The sequence below is a fragment of the Aulonocara sp. 'chitande type north' Nkhata Bay genome, linkage group LG7, assembly GCF_057382095.1.
Source record: "Aulonocara sp. 'chitande type north' Nkhata Bay isolate Kocher_YH1m ecotype deep benthic linkage group LG7, A_spYH_male_GT1.1, whole genome shotgun sequence".
NCBI classification, from domain to species: Eukaryota; Metazoa; Chordata; class Actinopteri; order Cichliformes; family Cichlidae; genus Aulonocara; species Aulonocara sp. 'chitande type north' Nkhata Bay.
Window position 1 is genome coordinate 23,621,837 of NC_141350.1, and position 22,210 is coordinate 23,644,046.

At 39.8% G+C, this 22,210-nt stretch overlaps 2 protein-coding genes across 15 annotated transcripts in view; both read right to left on the reverse strand.

Annotated features, from left to right (window-relative positions):
• kif21a (kinesin family member 21A) overlaps nt 1-10,833 on the reverse strand; it is a 55,773-nt gene extending 44,940 nt beyond the window's left edge. For 4 of the 7 annotated variants that reach the window (XM_086299519.1, XM_086299520.1, XM_086299517.1 and 1 more), the window contains exon 1: nt 10,446-10,832. In XM_086299519.1, coding sequence (XP_086155645.1) covers nt 10,446-10,489 — 44 coding nt within the window. In that variant the 5' untranslated portion in view covers nt 10,490-10,832. Of the gene's footprint in view, nt 1-10,445 lie in introns of all 7 variants that reach the window. The other 3 variants (XM_086299516.1, XM_086299515.1, XM_086299514.1) reach the window with 1 other exon arrangement.
• A 2,432-nt stretch (nt 10,834-13,265) lies between these two features.
• Nucleotides 13,266-21,980, reverse strand: LOC147325161 (proton myo-inositol cotransporter-like). 8 transcript variants are annotated; one of them, XM_086299528.1, is made up of 13 exons: nt 21,841-21,980; nt 20,407-20,876; nt 20,024-20,183; nt 19,652-19,860; nt 19,448-19,556; nt 19,159-19,322; nt 18,679-18,793; nt 18,186-18,311; nt 17,159-17,277; nt 16,306-16,458; nt 14,968-15,140; nt 13,962-14,030; nt 13,266-13,846 (listed from the first exon to the last, which is right to left on the reverse strand). In XM_086299528.1, the coding sequence occupies exons 2-13, from the start codon at nt 20,846-20,848 to the stop codon at nt 13,838-13,840; spliced, it is 1,848 nt and encodes a 615-aa protein (XP_086155654.1). In that variant the 5' UTR covers nt 20,849-20,876; nt 21,841-21,980; the 3' UTR covers nt 13,266-13,837. The 8 variants fall into 8 exon arrangements, 7 of the variants coding, with proteins under 7 accessions (XP_086155654.1, XP_086155647.1, XP_086155648.1 ...); XM_086299521.1 differs by having other exon boundaries at nt 13,266-14,030; XM_086299522.1 differs by having other exon boundaries at nt 13,266-14,030; nt 20,407-20,873; nt 21,841-21,935.
• Between the last annotated feature and the right edge of the window lie 230 nt (nt 21,981-22,210).

Below are 22,210 nucleotides of genomic sequence, written 5' to 3' on the forward strand. Positions count from 1 at the left end.
TACTATAAAAAAGGCCCAACTATTTCCAATACAATCCACTGTGATGTAGTTCAAACAGGTAAAGTACTACCAGGTTTATCTTAGTACCATGTGCTTCACTGATACTTGCACACATAAAAAAATATTTACAAACTCTACATAAATGTATTCTTATACAGACCGGTTACATATCAGTCAGAGCAAATGAACATTCAATATAACAATTTGAAACAAGTTTTTCACACCTCTACGTACATCTTTTCTAGATTCAGTTTAAGTACTAATAGCTTTGGTAATCAGTAAAACACATTTCTCAATTTAGGAAAGGAAGGAATTTTTACAGATAAATGAAACTTGCCATCACAATAAAATCAGGCATAAGAAACACTTACAGAAGAAAGATTAAATCACAATGTAAGACAATTTTAACAAACACCAAACGCTTAGTATCTGAGCTTTTGATCTCTTCTAATGAAAACAAATTAGTTTCTTCATTTCAATATTTGGTTATTTAGGATCACAGATCTATTCAAAGAGAAGAAAGAGATGCTAATATGCGCACATCTCAATATTTGTTTGATACTGAAATGATCATATGAATTCCAATAAAGAGTAAGTGCACATCCAACTTTTTTCACATTGTTTATTTAGAGGTAGGGCTGCACAAACCCTAAAGGAAGGGCAAGGTTCTCACAACCCGTGGAAAAGCCCTTAATTTTTTCCTAATCACTTCAACATAAACAAAGCTTATTTTGGCAACAGACTTCTCACCTCATGGTGCAACTTAATCCTGGAACAGGTAAAAGAGACTGGGCATGAGAATGATCACACCCCAGCTTCCAGCTTCACAAATCTTTTGCACAAATGCTAAAAACTTTAATAAAAAGATAGAATTGGATTGATTCTGGACTGAAATTATAGATAAATGCACAAACATACACAAACAATGCTTTTGATACCAACTGCTGCAAATGCCATCTTAGGACTATGAGGAATAAAAAATATAAAGCTCTTTGCCATAGTGATTCACAAAACATACAACTGATCTAATTTTGAAATGTTTACGATATTTATAATGAAGCTGCTGGCTTGTGTTGATACACTTTTAAGCATGCTGTAAAGCAAGAAAAAACAAATTCACCACATACTTTGCACAAGGTCAGCACTTGCAAAAACAAGGCACACGCCCATGCCTCTGTCGGGGCACATTGACTGGTTTACAGTCTGCGTGACGTGTGAAATCTGACCTTGCCCTGCTCCCAATTTTCCTTTATTATCATGATTCCTCTAATAAGGTTTTGGATATGTGTTGATATCCCACTCATTTTTCAGAAACCGTGCTTATGAAAACAAATGAGGGCATGCCAAATCCCTGTGGCATGCTGATAACAACTTTGCTGCTTCCTGCAGGTCAAGGGTCAGACAGCAGACTGCCCCATCGTAACCAGAGGGAAAGGTTAGGAAACAGAAGGCCTCAGCTAGGGAATTGCAATGGTTAAATATATTGTAAAGTAATTTAACTCTCAGTTCCATCTAACAACCTTTAGACTAATTTCAGTGAATTTCCAGCAAATTTTAGCCAAAGTTAGCCAAAGATTATGGAGAATTATGTTATACACATCACCGGCATCTAGCATAACACAGATTTTCCAAAAACTAATCACTGGTCCAAGGGCCAAGGCACAAAATCTTCAGTCACCTCTCCTCTCTGCTGATACTTTTGAATTGCTCCATTCACACCTACCACGACAGATCTTACTGAAGTGCAAAATGTGTCAAACTATATGTGGTGAGAGCATAGCCAGAGAAATGTTCCCTTTTAATTACTGCTTTAATTAAAAAAAAAAAAAATGATGGCACAGGAGTAATTTTAAAGCCTCTTCTTCTAATCTGGTTGTCAGGCTTTATTTGTAGATATTCCGGTGTTGCTTTGAATGAGTCATCCTTTTCAGGACTGGAAACACTGACACAACAGACATGCTGAATCTAATACGAGGTGTCTAATTCAATGTGGATCATCACACACAGCAAATAAACTCTGACATCATTAATGTGGGTCTGGTTAAGTAATGACCGCAAACATCTCATAACAGATTCTAAAAAAGATAACTTACAATCAGAAGACGAAATTACGCTAATTAAATATTAAATATGGAATCTAAGGTCCATGCTCCAGAATCCAGGCCCATGTTATTGTTGCCATTGTTTGTACTGACAACATATCAGCATACAGGGAAAGCAGACAAGGATTCTACACATCACATTATTTTAATACGAGTCTGTTAAAACAGGTTTAAACACACAATAATTTTTTTGTATTTTTTGTTAAACAAAAACTTGTGATTAAAAATGTTTTACCCCCAATTAACCAACAAAATAAGGAGAAAATGTACCCTGAGATAGCACACTCCTCTGTGATAGAGGCAGAGTTAGGCCTAGACTGCAGTGTCACTGAACCATGTGTTGTTGACATAGGAATCTCATTTCTGTGTCAAACATGGGTCAGCGACACAAAGGCTAGCCCTAAAAACTGTGTGTGTTACAGCCAGCCACCATCTGCAGTTTTCAGGCCAGATAGAAGATAACAGGTTAGGTAAACACACCATTCAATACAGAGTGGAAGGCACTTTGACTCTGCACTTAACTATTTACAGCTCTCAAATACAAGACTTTATTTCACAGTGGGTGACCAATCAACACAGAAAGATTTAACAAAGGCATTGTCCACGTTTAGTGTTTAAATCTGCAGCAAAAAAAAGTGAAAGACTAACACCTCATGAATATGCAGATTGAGTCAAACAGCTGCCATATGATGCCAGCAGGTGGTGGAACTTCATTTGCACTTTGGTGCCTTCAGCAGGATTTAATCCAAGGCTGCACTTTAGGTGCAAGACATCTAAACACAGGAGGGGTGTTTGACAAGCAAAGAAGCTGTTTTATTGTTCAAGTAACTGCCTGCTACTCCTCATCCAAATTGAAGATGTGATGCAGAGGTGAGCCACTACTCCTCCAGCAATTAGATATCATAACAGCTAGAATTTCAGTTTTTCCGTTTTTTGTTTTGCATTTTCATCTGCTGATGCATTTTTTTGCGATTAATCAGATAGGATAGGGTAAGGGTACATAATGACATCCTCAAAGGATTTAATGAAAATGTATAAAGCTAACGGTTATTTTTCAACAAATACTCATTCGAGTATCATGTATTTTGCTTCAAAGGCAACTATTTGTGGTATGTACTAGCATAGCTGATGACAGTTTGTTATCAAAATTGCTTCCAGCGAAAATAAAGACTATCCAATCCAAAGCTGAACAACGATTGATAATGTACCTTTGGACCATTGCAACACCCTCATTCCTTTCTTTTTCAGCGATTCTGTTATAGATTTGCTGTGTGTAGGATCACTGTCCTGTTGCATGAGCCAATTCTCATCAATAACTGTCAGTAGTTATAGGTATAAAGCAGAGTTCAGAGACTAAGTGTCCATGTCTAGTGGCTCCAAAACGAGACCAAATTACCACTCCTTCACCACAGACGGTATGAGGTCTTTGATAAGCTAATATGTGTCATGTTTGGCTTTCACCAAATGTGGTATTGTACGTTAAGGGCAAATAACCCTATCTTCAGTTGCAGTGTTGTAACCAAAGATAACACTGCGACCCAAATTCAATGCCATCACATTACTGTGGTGGAATACACAAACCTCACTTTGGTTTAGGTAAAAAAAACAAACAAAAAAAAAAAACACCCCTGCTAAGCTGACATGTAAAGTGAAGTAAAACTGAAAATCACCATCCTTAATGTCTCTCTAACTATAATATTAAAACATGCGTCACACTTTTTAGATTAGAGAAAAAACAAACAAACATGAAGTGCCAGATGAATGGATTCCAGTGCTAACATAGTCATGGGTCCCTAACGTGGTGACTGCAAGCTAAACATGCATCTTCCATATCAGCACAGCAACATCTATACATTTCAACATAACCTTAAAACAAAATCTGATTCACAAATAAAAACAGATCACTTCATAGAAAAAACATCTGTCCCCATTAACTATAGAGAGTCTCTTGACATAAATAAGGTGGCAGCTTGCTATGCAAACAGAGCTATTTGTGACCGTCTGAGTCCTATTTGTGATTATGCAGGCAGTTGGATGATAGAAGTTAAGTTACATCCACATCCTATTTGTGGCTTCTGTTCTACATTTAGACTTCATTCATTTTTGGCTGAGTCCTTAACTGGACAGATCTGTACAGTGAACAGGAAAAGGCATACATATCAAGCAGTGGTACACTGCTGGTAAAATTAAAGGACTGGGAAAGAAAACTACCTAGGGGGGAAAAAAAGGAGCAATGCAAAGTGCGCCAGAGCAAGACAGTGCCAACAACTGAGCCAATAACATTTTTCTAAGGGTGTGGTTTGCATGTAAGCTACTCTATGATTACATCCAATTTATTCTGTGTAACCATCTAATTTTTATGCTGTATAATGGAGGAGGAGAAGGAGAATTTGGGAAATCCGGTTCTTGTTTAAAAAAAAAACAAAAAAAAAAAAACATGTTGACATGTGGTGCATGCAGACTGCACAGCACAAGGCTCTTTGCATCGGTGCAGATGCATCTGGCAGAAATGTGCTGACTCCTGAGGTTGTGATATAGATAACTGAGGTCTTCCAGGAGTGCTGCGGCCAGTCAGGAATCTATTTTGAGGCAAGTTGAGCTTAAGTGTAGGCTATGCTTAGCATAGCCTTGGAATGGAAGAGCCTTCTGTCTAGAAGGAGGTCATGATGGCCAAACACTGGAAGTGTTATCTGGGCTACACTCAAATTAGTGTGATACAGGGCAGTCCGTCACCACGACAAAGTCAGTTACTAAAGATAATTTGACTTCCTGATATTGTGGTCCTGCTGCAGTGAGCATGTAAGGCCTGCTGTGGAACTTTTCCTAACAAATACATAGAGCTATGTATTTTAAGTAAAATGTGCCTTAAAATCTAATTCTATGTCTTCAAACTGCTCGTTTCTCCAACCAAAATCCTAAGATATTCAATTTACAAACTTACAATACAAAACATTTACTGACATTTGTGAAGCTAAAATACTCAAATAGTTTTTTGACACAGCATACCAAATATATCACTTCTAGTTTGGAACTTGCAGAAGGCATTTTGTCATTATTTTTTGACATTGTAGATACTAACCAAGGACTATAATCTTAGTGAAGTGCAGCACTTTTAACAGTCTGTTATCACAGCACTTTATCACACAGGATTAAGTGCTTTGTGATAACCTAAATGGCACCACTATAAAGTCATGCAGGCTGTCAGCTCGAGTAATTTTTATACAGTAAGATCATGAAGTACAAATGATGAAGGTCACTTATGTTACATGATAATGAATTGAGTCTATCCAAAGCTTGCCTCTGTCTCTTGTTGGGATCACATACCTCTTCCCATCTAATGCTGCAGGCCAAGTAGGTGTTATTCATAGCGTAACTTGGCCAGTATTTACACATTTTGGCTACTGCTTAAAAAGACAAGAGGCATGTGCAGAGATGTAATACAGTCCTATGAAAGCCTCCATCAAGCCCTTTCTTTAATAAAAGCATTTAAATAGAATGACAATGAAAAAGTGTGCGGAATCCACACAAGGCAAAAGAAGAACTCTTTGATCTAGACAGAGCCAAAAAAGTAAACCAGGTCCTCCAGACGGATATTAATCTCCTACAGTTGTTAATCTCAGCAATAAACACTATTCTTCCCTTGTTTGTGGAATACTGTGTAAATAACAGATTGAATCACATCACTGTACCAAGAAATACTGTTTTCTATGACATGTGCCTGTTGTAAATGTTACTGACATTTTGTGTTTTGTTAAATCAAGTAATATGAAAAGGTTCTTGCTGTATTCCGTTTTCAGTTGAAAGTCAGAAATCCCGAGTTCTGAGTCGGAATCTTCCACTGGAATGCCTCCTCAACTCAGATTACCCACCAGACCCCAACTTCACATTCCAACACGGTAGCAGTGCACATAAACAATAGTAAAGCTTTAAATCTTGTAAGATGTAACACCACTATTGTGCATTTACTAATTACTAACCTATACACAGAGCAGAGGGAAATTGTGCTTTTGAGATTGTAGCTCAAAAGCTATAAAACTTCCATTGGACTTAAGATCTGTACTGATCACCCAGTCCCAGGGTTAACATTTGAAACTTAACCAGCAGTGATGGGTTAAAAAAAAAAAAAGTTACACTGGACAATTTACTAGAATGGGAGAAAAAAAGAACGCAGGTAAAGACCAACACACTCTTAAACCCACACACAGACACATCTAAACGACTGTGGGTCAACAGCTACATCCTGACAGACTCTCACAGTTCAGTGGATGTGAACAAAGCGCGAGGTCTGCAGAGGCTTTAAACTGAGGGGCTGTGTTTAGTTGGTGCTGCCATGGGCGACGAACACGAATCTAAATGTCCTGAGCGCCAACTGGTCCTCTGCCAGTAACCTACTGGCCCTGCCCTTGTTACAGTGTCCAAAAACCTGTTAAAACTTCACTCAAAAAATTCATGTCTTTGCACTTCAACTATAAACTTTTGGACAGATAAACCTTTAGCTTTTATGTAGCATACAAAAACATGAGTTGCTTTTAAACACAGAAAATAGGTATGTTAAGGTTAGCCAACTAATGCTTCAGCTAACTGTTTAACAACAGACACAAATTGATATTTTACATGTAGCTACATGCTTTTCCCCCTTTGTTGTTTTTTTTTACAATTTTTCGACTGAGCCCTTTTCCCCCCCCTCTCCGATGAAAGACACTAATCTCTATTTGCATTGTAAACCTCGGCTCACACAGCTTTTGTCAGCTGAGCTGAAGCCCATTCTGGTCAATAATATAAGATATCTGCTCTAATCGTGCAGCTCATTTTAACAAGATTGTTCCACCACAGTTAGTCCTGTCTCTACAGCTGGCTTGTGAGCCACAACCTGAGGCTTAGCCTTACCCACTTATACCAGTTGCTGCATGCCTACACTTGATTACATTAAAGCATGGCTGTAACTTAAGTCTTAAGAGGTTTAGGGACCCATTTAATTTCATTATCGTCATTGTTATGGCCTTCAGCTGAGCATCAGAGACAACAAGTCTTTACAGGGGAAATGAGGAGGTAAATTTCAAGGTGAGATGTGGCATGGCTTTTGATTTTGCAAGCTCCTCCACTTTATGTTATTAAGTGGTTAATGCACAAGCTAAGCTCTTACAGCAGATATAAACAAAGTCAAAGATACTTCTCTCTCACTTTGATCCCCAGTGCTAAGCTGTCAGCACATTAAAAACAATGATTCTGCTACATACACTAATAACAACCACAGCAGGCAGGTTCAGCAAGTCCTCACTGCAAGCCTTTCGGCCCCTCCCATCAATGCACACCTACCATTTAAAACAGACTGTTATGACATAATGGGCTGTTCAAATAAACCAGGTACAGTACAATTAATATAATGTAGTCAGGGAGGGATACGACTGTGCAACTGTTTCACAATACACCCTCTACTGCCACCATTTTTCTGCACGAGTAAACACTGACAAGCAAATGTTCTCGGCTTTGAGTTCCTTTGTAGAAGTCTGACAGCGCAAGATGGCCTTTTTTATATAAACATAAAGTTTTGGCCTTAAACTGTTAAATTACCTTAAGAAGTCCTTTTAGTCCTTAAAACCAACCCTGTATAAAACAGAACCATGAAAACTGTTGGTCTGCAAGATGAGTTCAGCTATTTTTCCATGATGTCTACATATGAGGCGTTTTTGTTGACACACACCTAACCAAATATCCATAGGCTTGTTGGGTTTAGCAGAGAGAAAAAACAAAAACGAAACCGTCATGCCCAATTTGAAGCATCTATGCACATGCATTTGTCACTAGAAAACCCATTACAGATGAAAACTGATCTTCAGTAAAACTCTGTGGTAACAGAATTACATTTAGAGGCATCATTATGAGAAAGCTCAATTATGCTTTTCAGGGTACATTTACCAAATAACCAGTCTCACATATGGCAAACTGAAGTACAGTTTACTAAGATCAGAGCTGTAATTTTAGCTGGTGGAACCACAACACAAAACATTCACCTCTTCCTAAGTGAATGGTTGTCTACACTTTCACTGCAATTTGCATGCTCCTATAGCGACTCTCTGACAATGCAAATCATTTTAAAAATACACTTGCATCCAATTCGGACAGGCGTGCGTTTTACTTTCATATGAAACTGGCATATCATAATTCTGCTACCTTACACTCATGTATGAGGTGTGAATCAATATGAATTATTACATTAGACAGGTGATTTTTTGTAATCAGATACGTTGACTTCATGTGTACGCTAATAGGAGAAAGGGTTTTCTATTCTATGTAGACCCCCTCCATTTCATCTTGTGGGGTAATTTATTGTCATCATCAAAGTAGATTATGGTTCGGATAACAATTTGGCAAAAAAAACAGTCGCTACTTTATGATTTGTGATGGTGATAATTAACTGAAAGAGTGTAGGGTGAACAGAAGTTAACCAACTTGCAGAGAAGAATATTAAACACTCTTAAGAGGTAAAATAGTGTTCAGCGGAAAAAAGCTAATCAGATTTAAAAGAAATGCATTATTAAAATTGATTAATGATGACCATTACCTCCACTGACCTTTGACCTAACTGACGCGCACACAACTGACACCACAGTTCGTTCATTCCTAGATGCATATTTCCGGACTTTTGATTTCTTCAGGACTGTTTGGCTATTGCATCACACAGTCTCACAACGTATCACTGTATAACCATACTGTCATTATAGTGGTAGCATTATAGGAGCTGCTCCATTCCTAACCTTACATCCCTGCAAACATCAAAGGTAATCAAAACATTTCTAAAACTCTTAACAAAAACCCAAAGTGCCTGCAGCAAAACAACACTACAAATCACACCACAGAATCGAGACAAACAGCAAAACTTTACAGTAAGGCAGCGCAGGGCCGTTATATTACTTAGTGCAACCAACTGTGCAGCCCCAGAGGGACAAACAGGAAAGCCCCAGCAGAGTAGACTCCAGGTGGGGAGAGACAACTGACCGCATTACAGGCTCCACAGGGGAGAAGTGGCACTCGATCCACTTAGACTGGGACGGCAACATGCTGCTTGTTCTGGGAACTGTTTTGTAATTAACTGGGCAGGTCCAGGCAGTTGCCTGTTTTGCTTTCATCCTTCCATTAAAACCACTAAATGTCTATCTTTGCAAAGGCAAATTTTTCAGGAGTTATTTGGCAACAAATAACAGGCGGTACAAAACAGAACATCTCCAGAATCACTAGTTTCTGTTGGAAAATGTCCTACCATAAAAACTGTGTTCGAAACCAACACTTGAGACCAATTCAACCCCTGTTTTACATGGAGTAGCAACAGCATAAAATAAATTATTCCCCTCATAAATGGGATACTGGGGAATGGTATCCGGAAGCTCAGCACAAACATAATCATCACAAATAATGACGAGGCACTTGTGTGTCTTTAAGGTTGAACAAGGAACACAGGCGAGCAGCTGAATATGAGGATACCAAAAAAAAAAAGAAAAAACAGATATGAGAAACTATACTGCCATTATGAGTCATTTTTATAATTACTATGGATACGGACAGACTGGAGGGGAGAGAAAGAGATTGGTTTCCCCATTATGTCACTGTCAGTGCCACTTCACCATCTGGGTGTGAGCGGCCTTCTTCAGCATGAATACAGCCGCCCACATCAAGTGCATGAAATTAGAGGTGAAGCAGCCTGTCCGTTTGGTGAATTGATTGGAACAGTACTGAATCGCTGAGAGCCGTGACTGAGCTGTCCACTGAATGTCTACAAACAAAGAGCAGGCTTGACAGCGTTATAGGCCCACTGCCCTTTTCCTTGGAACCTGACTGTCAGTGAAGCTCTTCTTTCATCGATCCACTGTCTCTGCAGGAGGCTTTGATGAGACGCCAGACCGTTGGACGAAGACAGGCCGACTGGCTCTCTCCCACCTTCTCCATCTGTTTCCTTTTCTATGATAGAGAGAGCCGCTGCAAAAAGATATCGTCACTCCTCCCAGCATGCACGCTACAGAGGATGGCCCGTGAATGTGTGCGCGCGTGCGCGTACCTGTGCAATGGGCGTGATGCTCTATGTTTGTGAGCCCCCAACACAAAACCTGCTCATTCAAACTGAGGTGAGAAACAATTGCGCCGCAAACATGTCCTGAAAGCCGGTAACAGCAACGTCACGACGCGGAATATTTTCCAGGTCAAAGAGTGTTTGGCGAACACAAGATGATGCTGATGACCTGCAGGTGTTTGCGAGGCCCGCTGCACTGACTGACAGGTGGCACCGGGCAATTAATGTTGCTACGCATTTGGGAGTTAATGGAAACATTTAAATAGTCTTTAGCGCCTTACCTCAATGCCACACGGACAGAGCTTTCATCCTGTCCCGTTGTCATGATTCCTTATGCAACAGCAGGTAGAAGAAAAAATTATAATAATAGTGCGGATTTATCTGCGTTGGCTACTAGCCCCGGCAAAAAAAAGGAGTGCGCACTATACTCCCGCTGGCGAGCGGATCACCTCGACTTCAGCGCCGCCATTAAAAAATAAAAAATAAAACCCACAACAACCTATCTTAACGGTGTTTAAACCATGATATCGGGGAAGAGCCGCGGTGGTGTGCCCGCGTGCTGCGTCTACGTACGCTGCATCTCTGCGCAACTTGGCCCTGATGCTCCGACTCGAGTCTGCACACTGCCACTCCGGCTGCTGGTGAGCCAATGGCGCGCGCGTACGCGTTCATTGGTTCAAACACACTCGCACATGTGCGCGCGCCCCTCGGTGCCTCGCCGTTCCTCTCTCCGCTCCGTTTAGACACTGGGAGGGATCCGCAGTGCGTCAGCAAGCCACGCCCTCTCCGGGGAGTGAGGCGATAGTAAGAATCACTGTATTATTTTTCCCCCAAGTATATTGGAGGAGTACCAAAATCTGCATTTCCACATTAATAAAAAGCGCTCGTGACACAGTCCAGAATGAATCTGTAGCCCAAAATGTACATTTTCCAGACAGTTATCATCGTTTTATGATAGAAAATGTTGGGACAATATTAATTTAATTTTAAAACTTTTTTTTTCTGTGCGTCTTAGAGAAATCACAGCACCATGAACCGCTTTACAGCATCAGCCATTTGGCTTTCAGGCATGAAGTCATGTCAGCAACGGCAGAGAATCTACCAGCAGCCTTCTGATAGCAGTAACCTTGGACTACCACAAGCTTCTTTTACACAAATGAAAGTTTCGATAGCTTAGCAGGTAGATAGTTGGACTTTCATGTGACTACAAAAGATGGGCAAACACGAGTCTCTATAAGAAATCCTAAATGACATCAGTACATATTTCGAATTCAATTTAATACCATATCAAAACGTTTGTTTTAAGCAATTTTACAATATCATTTAAATTACCAAATAAATAAATGGCAATATTCTGTTGTTTATTATTTAATATACTCTGTAATCATCCCATTTAAAAAAAAAAAGCAATCATTTAGTTTACAGATAACAAATATATGAATCCATGTTCCCAGTAGCAATAAATATAAAAAAGTCACTAAAATTGCACTGGCAGATAATCTATTTTTTAAGCTCACATATAAAATAAAGGGTTTTTTGTTGTTTTTTTCTTTTGTTTTTCTTTTGCTCCCTGCTAACGTTCATCGCGACTATTTATTCTCTTTAGTTGTTTTTTACTGCCATCTTGTGGATTGGATAATCACAGTGCCACACGAAGGAACTGTAGGGGCCAACACTGCATTTATGTTTCTTAGAAAGAGTGGAACACATCTGGTCACAATGGAAATCAAATCCTACGACTGCACAGAAATAACTGACCTGATGTGTAATTTGCACCCCTTCTCTAATATAAACATAACCTGACGTCTACAGAGCCAAAACTGTGACTCAGCAAACCTTAAGACCAGGTCAGGATTCGATATCCCGTGGCTGCATTGTTAGATTTTGGATCATATGCAAGTCTTTTTTTTCATACATTTTTATTTTTTCTACAGTGTCAGATTGTTTACAAAAACTCATCCTAATGAATTTAATGCCACCTTCCCACCCCACAAACACCTGTAAAAGTATTATATAGTTACTCTATTACATATTTTATATTTATATATTTACAAGTTCTTTAATTGAAATAAACTTCCCATCTTATCTACAACATGTTCTAGTTTTTATCCCTTTCTCATGCCATAACGAAAAATTGTCTTTACCCGACCAAAATCTGGATTGTTCCAAATGTTTTAGTTTACCTGGGATAAGTGAAGACTTTTAACACAACCAATTAAATACAAAACATCCTGAATGTTCATCACCTGGTTTGCCACAAAACAGAAATGACCCAGTGACTACTGATTTTTTCCATCAACTCAACATTTACCAGCAGTTTCAAGATCAGGGTCTCCTTGTGACCAAAAACACCAAAACACCATCCCAACTTTGCATTAAGTATTTCACCTAAAAATGGGCTAGAAATCAACCACTGTTATTATGTTAAAAATCATATGTGATTCTCCTTTGCCAACATTAAAGTGGCCTGAGATTTAAAGCAGGAGTGCACACACACTTTAAGACTGTGGGTGCCGGTTTAGTTCACTGGGATGAGCAGGGGACCATATGACATAATGCAACGTGTACACTAATGTCAAATGGACTCTGAACAGTTCAAAGATCACTCACAACAGTAATAAAAACTATAAACTATATAAAACCGTACAAGAAACACACAAAAAGACCAAAGCTGCCTTTCCCCACTCTCCCAAATTACACAGAGCACATTCATGTGGACATGGACAGTCAGAAGGATCTTTTATATTATTAGCTTTAACTATGTAGGTCCTCTAGAGTAGGTAGGGGGCATCCCATGGTTTTCTGGGCCACCCTCGGGAGCGCCTTGTTTTGTGCCACTGTACAAGAGGAAAACCACACACAGAAGTAATATATTAAAATACTCTGTGGAGCAGCAGTAGGACACCAACAGCCTCTGGGAGATGTTCTTCCTCAGGATCTTTGGGAAAGTCTCTGTTATTCTTTGTTTCAGTGTTGTGAGCACTTCAACAATTTTTCATGCCGTCTTAGACTCTTAGAAATGATGTCATGTTACCATCTTCAATTACATTTGAGCAACACTCAAATGACCTTTTCACACAAAAACTGACTGACTTCACAGATCAGGCTCTTTTGACAAGTTTATTTATCAAATATGACATTGGTGAAAAGAAAACAAAACACACATATATTGTAACTTTGCAAACAGTTAACTTTTCATATACAAAATGCTGATCCATTTATCCATAAAATTCATTTATGGCCTTTTAACCTGAAATGCTTTCCCCTCGAAGCTGTCAAGACAATCAGCTCTGTTCACCTGAGGAAAAACTCTGTCTCATATAAAGGTGGTAGTGTCATGAGTCTATTCTTTTCCCCCAGCACAAGAGGGAAATCCATTCATTTCAAACAAAAGCAGAATGGACCTGTAACTACAGATCACGTAGTTTTAGGTATCAAGCACTTTCATGTTTCCATGTGGAGGTTTTGTACAATTTCCAAATACATCTTAGCCTGTGCTTGATGTACAAAAATAAAAATAAAAATAAGGCCGCATGAAAAATATTTAATGAAAAATCAATATTTGTAAATGCCAGCAGTGCCAATAAAGCAAACTGGTACTTATCAAAGTATCCCAGTGTAAAAAGGACATTCTGTACAAAAGCCCTCTGTGGGACGTTGTTCTTGGTCACCATTATCTCAGCTGCAACAACAAAGATATGAAATTGAACATTTTGAACATCAAAAAGGCATTTTTCTTTGTACAGTAACATAACATCAAAGTTTGTAGCACTTTAATACCTCGATGCATTACTTACAGTTATATAGGCTATGGCACTGTCTGACTCCACGGCTCCATAGTTTGCTTGGCTGAATTCCAAATCATGCTAAAAAAACAACAACTTGCTATAGCAATCTGGCACGTAGGAAACATTTTATTTATCACTTAATTTTATTATTTATTGAAAAAATAAAAGACTTTAAAGTGCAAACTCACCCACTTTCTAGTTGACAACAGAAACACGTGATTAGTATTTTTGACACCAGCTTTGATTGGAGGACTAACCCCATGTTAATGATTTCGAAAAGATGTGCAAACGTCCAAGTATGGCAGAAATCAGTGAAAGCAGTTTCACAGATCTTCAAATTCTCAAATCCTTATCATTTCACCACAATCAGATTTCTGCCCGTATCTTGTTTTTGTAGTTTATAAAAGATGGATGGTCAGACGGAAATCACGCAACTTAATGGAATTAAATATGTGAGGGTAAACGATGAGTCAGCAACCAACTGTGTGGTTAAAACAACAACAACAAAAGGCTTGTTTCTAAAAGGTTTCTCAACAAGAAAATGGAAATATTTCACTCATTTTCATTGTGGTCTGATCAGTTTGTAAAACAAGGATTTTCTGATCCCAGCAACACTGTCACAGATTAACTGTGCCCACAGCAATACTGCGTAGACACCAGTCAGTATTCCCTTTTTATTAGTGCATAAATGACGATGAGAAATAAGGAGGATATTCAAAAGTAAGAAATGCAAAGCAACACGATTTCCAGGTGAGATAAAGGCAGAACTAAAAAGAAATTTGAAAAAGTTGCTTAAATGAAAGAAAGCACCAGTTAAAGTCAACCCCAGGGGAGCTCTAGCCTGCGTTTGGTCCCATTCGATCACACCCACCAGAGGGAACCGTGAATACCTTTTCCTCCCCGCAAGAGCAGCCATCCCAGGAAAACCAAAGGACAGAGTGGAAAGCGAAATCATCCCAGTCTACTCTACATCTGAGGCGTCGTTGTCAGAGGGGAGGTAGTTGCTGCCTTTTACCCGGATGTATTGGACATGACGATTGCTGTTGGGTGAAGGCTCTCCACAGGAGCAGAGCTGACCTGCGAACAGGTTCTCAATCTCTTCCAGCTGTAGGCCCTTTGTCTCTGGGAGGCAGCCCAGTACAAAGATGAGACCCAGCATGGCCAGGCCCGTGTACAAGAAGAACGCACCTGGAATACAGGGATTTTGGAAATTAGGCTCAAAACTATGAAGTTCTTGGCTGTAAATTAAACTTGATAAAGTTGTGTGAATTGTTTATTTAAATATTTAAATAGGAAAAAACACCTAATAAACAAATTCAATTCCTCTAAATAACCTTAAAATAACCTTAAAAAGCTATGCACACTGCTCAGAAAACACAGCATCAAGTTAAGCTTGCAGGATATTGATGTGGTCAGTTAAGTAGCAGAGGGGGTTATTCATCAGTTTCAGCTTCTTTGGGGTTAATAAAATTAACATCAGGTGCACTAGAGGGGCAACAATGAGACTACCCCCAAAACAGGAATGGTTTTACAAGTAGAGACCACTGACATTTTCCCTCCTCATCTTTTCTGACTGTTTTTTCACTTGTTTTGCATTTGGCCAGGGTCAGCATCACTACTGGCAGCATGAGATCATATCTGGACCCTATAGAGGTTGCAAGAGGTAGTCTAGCTCCTCTAGGATGGCAAATCAATACGTGCTAATGCGGAAGGTTTGCTGTGTCTCACAGCAGTCTCGAGAGCACAGAGGAGATTCCAGGAGTCAGGCAGTTACTCTAAAAGAGCTGGACAAGGCTGAGAAGGTCCTTCAGTAGGACCCATCAGCAGGACCACTATTTGTTCCTGGCGGGATGGAAACTGCCAGAGCTACAAAATGACCACCAGCCAATCACTGGTGTAAATGTCTGACCAAACAACCAGAAACAGACCTTATGAGGGTGGCCTGAAGGCCCAATGTCCTCTAGTGGGCGCTGTGCTCACTGTCTGGTACCATGGAGTCTAAGGCTACTTTCACACTGCAGGCGAAATAGCTGGAATGAAGATCGGGAAAATGGACCAGGCTGCCGCATCATTTTTTTCACTTTTTCAGGAGGTGTCTTTGAATAATTTTCATTTCCATCAAACAACTCGGGATGCTTACGTTCCAAACACATTACCCAGTCCATATCATTTTTTCCTTGGAGGTCTGATCCTTTAACTTTTTTTAAAGAAGTATTTAACCCAATTAACCACAACTCAACCAGCAATAAAAATGTCTGTCCCTTTATTTTTTTTTGCCAAGTTTTATACTTTTAGCGTTTCCAGTTACTTAATACCCTAAAACACTTTAGCTGCTATCTTAATGCAGTCTTACCATAATAAGTAAGAAACTCTGCAACATGGAGAAATGTCAGAGACACCAAGACATTGAAGATCCAGTTCACTCCAGCTGAACAGGCGTTGCCAGTACTGCGCGCCCAAAGTGGGTAGATCTCAGAGTTCACTGTCCAAGGCATGGGGCCCATACCTGTAACGTGTATTGTATGCATTATTTTATCACATTAGACATGTGTCAACGACATATTAGCTGTTGGTTAGCCTTCATGATTAGGATAACACTGATAACATTCAAAGAGGTTGAGTATGAAGAAGCATTTTCCTACATCTTGAAAATTTGTTCTATTTCCATAACTCGTTTCTTAGTGTCACATTACAACGCATTAAAAAGTGATGATTTTGTTTTCGAATTTGCAAATGTTTGAATAGACATGATTTGGTATAAAAGATGGACCCAGACTGTTTGAAAAGTGATGCTAAGGTGGAAGCGCCTTTTATAAGGAAGGAATTTATAAGGCAACTTTTAAATGAGATCATGTGTTTTCAGAAAAGTCATTTTCAGATGGGGCGACTCATCGGTAGATGGTTTATTATTCGAACGACAGGCTGTTCATCACAAGTTTTCAGCCAATAAGACAGCCATGCAACAGTCAGGCCTAGTGCTCACTCCTCAGCTTTATAATGCCACTTCACTGACTGTCACACAGTAGCCATATCCATCATTTATACTGTCCAAGTTACCTCACAGTCAAACTAAATTAGGGGAATAGACTCAGCACGTTTAGGTTCAGCTGCAATAAGATGGGGATGGCTATGAACTGAGAAATAATAATTTAAACAACAAAATAAAAACAAATACAAAAAAAAACAAGAAGAAATTAATTTTAAACCTGGAGCAAAGAACGCAAGGTAGAGGATGAGGCCAAAAAGAACAATCCAGGAGTAAGACGAAGGACAGTAGTTGTACGCCCAAATTGGATTGTCGCTTGCTTCTGTTCCACTGGAACACCTGGATTAAAAACAAAAATAATAATAATAAAAAACAGAAACCATATTGTACTTCATAAAGCCACCCTACTGTTTTACATTTAGATTTTATTTAATTAAACATAATGTTATCAAATGTTTTACTTACTTTATTTTCATTGCATTTAGATTTTTACTTATTTTGCTTCTTTGATTTACTAAATTTTGGGATTGAATACTTGTTTCATTTTCCTTTTATTGAGCTAATCATCTCAACTTTGGGGGTAAATAACACAGATTAGCTTAAAAGTATTTGAAAAACAATCTATTACAGTGCAGGTCATAGACAGCATTGTAATATTTCAAGCACTACTTTTAGTAGTATTTTAAAACTGGACCTTCAAATAATGTTCACAGACACATGAACTGAAGGTCAGGAAGAGACGTGCTCTCACACTCTCAGATACGCAACTCAAGCTTAAAACACACAACACATCTGGATCCTGTTAATGTGACACAGACAGGAAGCTATAAAACTCCACCCTTCTGTTCCTTCTAACAATTGTCTTACAACAAAGAGGATCATTCAAGTTAATAATGGAGAGTTTTATCTGCATCTGTTCTGTGTTTTGTTAACATTATATATGTAAAAGATGTCTGTTGATGGCATTGCAAGACATCCCTGTGGTTTTTTTGGTTTTTTACCTTGAAAATGATTGCATTAGTGAATAAGTTGAGATGATATTATGCAGGTTTTCCATGAGTTTGTTAGCACTATTATTTCACTACTTCTTTATGCACTTTTGATATCATCCATATTTCCATCCATCCACTTAGCAGTCATATCCAAGAAAGAAATCACTGGAACATCTTTTCGGACCTTTACATTTTTTGTGAGCTAATGCATACACCTTCCCTTTATACAAAAACAAAAGACCCCAAATATCTGACCTTCCCCAGGCTGCATGATCCGTGGATGACTGATTGACAGGAACACAGGAAGAGTCGTACACGTTGGTGCCATTTTCAAGGAAACAAAATCCACAATCTGGATCCAGCATGCAGCCTTCACAAGACCTGCAGGACAGAGATGAATGCAAAAGCTTTCACAAAAGACAGCACCAAATCTACTGAGCGGCAGAGATCAGGCCTTTAAAGATTAAGCAAATACAGCTATTGTTGGAGGTAGGAGGAAGAGTGAGGGGTTAAAAATCACCAGAGGATGCATACACGCACTCCAAGAATGAAAGTTAGCGAAATCATTGTCACAACAGTGAAGAAATACCAAGATAAGCATCACCACTGAGCCACAAAATACATAATACAACCAAATGTTGAACGACAACATAGTGTAAACTGACAGGAAGTCGAACTGCCTGCATGCTATGTTGCAATACAAAAACAAATAAAAATTAGTGCAGTGTGATTTTTTTTTTCTTCTTACCCATATGTCCTGCAGGTTGAGTTTTGGGGGTCTAATGGGTGGAGGGTTATAGGAGGAGAGTTCTGGGCAGATAACAAGAACCCAACTGCCAACAGAGCCAGACTCAGACCAGTTCCTGCATCGGAAACATAATGAGACAAACACACTGAGAAAGACGGCAGGGGTGTCTGCAGAAACAAGCAGTTCATTTTCATATACCTGAATAATATCATTGACCAAATATAATACTATTACCATAAAAACACATTAGTTTTACTTTAGAAGTCAGTCTGGTTGCAAAAGTCCCAGAGATGTTTACATGAAAATGACCCCAGTCCTGCCCACTGTAAACACTTTTGGCCTTAGCTACAGTAAGAACACATTTCTATATTTTTATTTTTGATTTGTGACAAATTGTGTTAAATTAACTTAACACAAACACCCCCCCAAACTTAAAAAAAAAATGCATCTATCAATCAAGTAATCTCTATAATTACAAACCTAAAAGACTGCCCAGGGTCAGCTTCCTGCGACCCACTTTCTCAACAAGCCAGACTCCCAACAAGGTGAACACGAAGTTGGTAGCTGAAGTTGCTGCGGCCAACCATATTGCCTGTTTATCATCACGCACCCCAGCCATCTGCACAATGGTTGCACTGTAGTACCTAGGATACAGCACAGGACAGATTTACAGAAAACACACTTGCTCTGATGTAGCGCTTGAGGTTTTACAGCAATGGTTAGCATTGTCATGCGGTCTGAAACTGAACAAAACAAAAAGTCGGCCTACATGACGGTGTTTATCCCAGACAACTGCTGAAACATCTGGAGCCCACAACCAACGATGAGAGCCCTACGAGTCGGCGAGTGCCTGAGGATACGGAAAATAACAGGCCCACCTAAAAATAACCAGGAAAAAAAAGAAAACACACAGTGTGATTAAGCACGCGCACATAACACCTGCTATGTTTCCCTTTTCCTAGACATCGTTTACCTCCATTTAAATCTTTCTCTTCTTCCTCAATGCTGGCTCTGATGGTGTCATACTCCTCATCAATGTTCTGGCCTCCTCTGATCTGGCTGAGAACCTGATGAGCCTCTAGGCTTCGGCCTTTTTGGAGGAGCCAACGGGGGCTCTCGGGCAGAAAAATAAAGCCGAAGAACTGCAGCACAGAAGGAAGGCAGGAAAGGCCCAACATGTACCTAAAGCATGGAGAAGATGCAGCTTCTTGGAATCTGAAAACTCTGGTGCCCTTATTGGCATTCACGGCAAAGATCCAAATAATGGTAAAAAAGGGATAAATCAAATTTAACCAAACTAAACTAAAGCCCTTAGCACAGGTGAGAGAGCATCAAAGCTGCGTACCTCCAGCCGTCTTGTCTCACGTAGCTGAAAGCCCCATCAATCACACTGGCAATGAACTGGCCACCAGTGATAAAAAGGGAATTGATAGTGACCAGCTGACCTCGCAGGTGAGGAGGGGAAACTTCTGCGATGTACACAGGAACAGTCATGGAAGCAATGCCTAAAGGCAAGGAGAGGAACAGTTTCATGCTAATGCACAACAGATGCATTCCCACAGACAATTCATATTACATCCTAACTCTGCCGTATAATTCAGAGCTCTGTGTCTGAATAAGGCAAATATTGAATAATGAGAGTCAAACAAAGGGTTCCTTATAAGGAGCAAAATCATAATGGTGACTTTACCTTGATACAAGCTGTAGTGTTAAATAAAAATAACTTACCTATGCCCAAACCAACTGTAATTCTGCCAACAAGGAGGACCACCTTGTCTGGGGCAAGACTCAAGATGATGCCACCGACAGTGAAGATAAAGCTGGCCACAAGGATACAGATCCTGCGGCCCAGCCACCCGTTCAGGTAGCCTCCACTCAGGGCAGAGAGCGCCGCAGCTCCCACAGTACTGGAAACCAGCAGCTCCTGCCACAGAGCATTCAGGTTCATCTCCTTCTTGAGGAGAATCATGGCTCCAGAAACCACTCCAGTGTCATACCCAAAGAGGAATCCCCCCAAGGCAGAGAAAAACGCCAACAAATAGACAAAAAGCGGCTTGGGGGCATCCCGGTCTGGGAGATTCTCATCCACATGCCTAGATGGAGGTCCTATGAGACTCCGCTCTCCATCGTCCCCGGCTTTCTGTCTCCTGCTGGCCATGAGGTTGCTCATGTGCTCCAAGCTGTACTCATCATAGCTGCTGGACATAGGAGAAACCAGAGGTTAAGCTAACCAGGGGTTGCAGGTCACCACTTTATTAAATCAGCCAGGTGAGATACTTCTGTGAGGAAGTGGCGGTGACGTGTACATGGATGCGGTCATGTCCCATTAAAGCAGATTACAAATCATAATCATTTTTTGTTGTTGTCGTTTTCCCCTCAACAAAATAATAACAATATTTTCAGTGCAAGACGTTCAGCTAACCTCTAAGTTAAATTCCAAACCTTGGGTGTGTTTTTAGGTGTCCAGCTCGAAAAAGCAACAGGAAAGAAAGCACCACGTCGTGATTTTAGCAGCTATACTAGCTAACTTTGATGACGACATGTCGTGACTAATTCCTGTGGTTAACCGAGCGCCAGATTCTGCTGTGTCGCATATTTCGGAGTCGCGTCGTGGGAAAGCTGCTTAAACAGTGTAGGTTGATGACTTTAAGCTGACTTTAGATGTTTTGTTCACCACTGACAGCGCTACTGCTTTGCTCTGCGTGCAGCCATGTTTGTGCGTGAGGTCACGTGCCCACCCGGCTACAAAAACAATGTTGTTTCTTTTTTTTCAAACAGAGAGTTTACGATCTTCCTACAGCACCGTGCCAAACTCCATCCAAAATGTCATTTTTAACGAATTTGTGCTCAGCGGAGACTTTTGTGCACGTAAAACCAGAGTTGACAGCACATGTATTGTCTACTCGAAAATTCGGCAGAGATGTGAGCGAACAATTTTCATTCAGATCACTTTCCCCCATCTATTTTTCATTACTTTCATGAGTATTTCCGAATGTAACTTCTACTTCATTTATTCTTATAATGCTAAAAGTACGGAATGGTAAGTGACCCTTATGCCCCTTGTCCCCATAAGTCATCTGTTTGCAATAAAGTCAAATAAGTCGCATTACTGGACTTTAGCCTAGGTCACCTTAACTATCTGTGAAAAAAAAAAAACCATACCTCTAAAAAAGCTGCTTTCCTCCAGCGCACAGTGCTGCTGTGGATGTGTTCTTCAACAAACAGGAAGTCTGTTATGTGGATCATATGATATTATCCCTGAAAAAAAAAAAGTAAACACGCCCATTTGAACTGTAAAATGTAACCCAACTGGTTCTTTTTATGGTAGTCGTGATTAATGAGCCAACACAGCAGGAATTTGCACTGGCCACAAAACATGGCAAAGATTTCAACTGTGAGCACTTTTTTATGCGCTATCAGTAAGTTTGGGCAGATTTAGATGGATACGTTTCGCGAAGGTAAATATTAACTGTTGCTTAGCTACTTTCGTTTTTGTTTTCTTATGTATTTTTACCCCCCAAAATATGATTAA

What these genes read in the sequence shown, in the direction of transcription:
- LOC147325161 (XM_086299521.1), bottom strand. Translation starts at nt 20,848, where the DNA reads ATGAGCAACCTCATGGCCAGCAGGAGACAGAAAGCCGGGGACGATGGA. An exon ending in GTGAGACAAGACGGCTGGAG is followed by an intron (nt 19,861 to 20,023) that starts GTACGCAGCTTT and finishes TCCATGCTTTAG; the next exon opens with GTACATGTTGGGCCTTTCCT. An exon ending in TCTGGGATAAACACCGTCAT is followed by an intron (nt 19,323 to 19,447) that starts GTAGGCCGACTT and finishes GCTGTATCCTAG; the next exon opens with GTACTACAGTGCAACCATTG.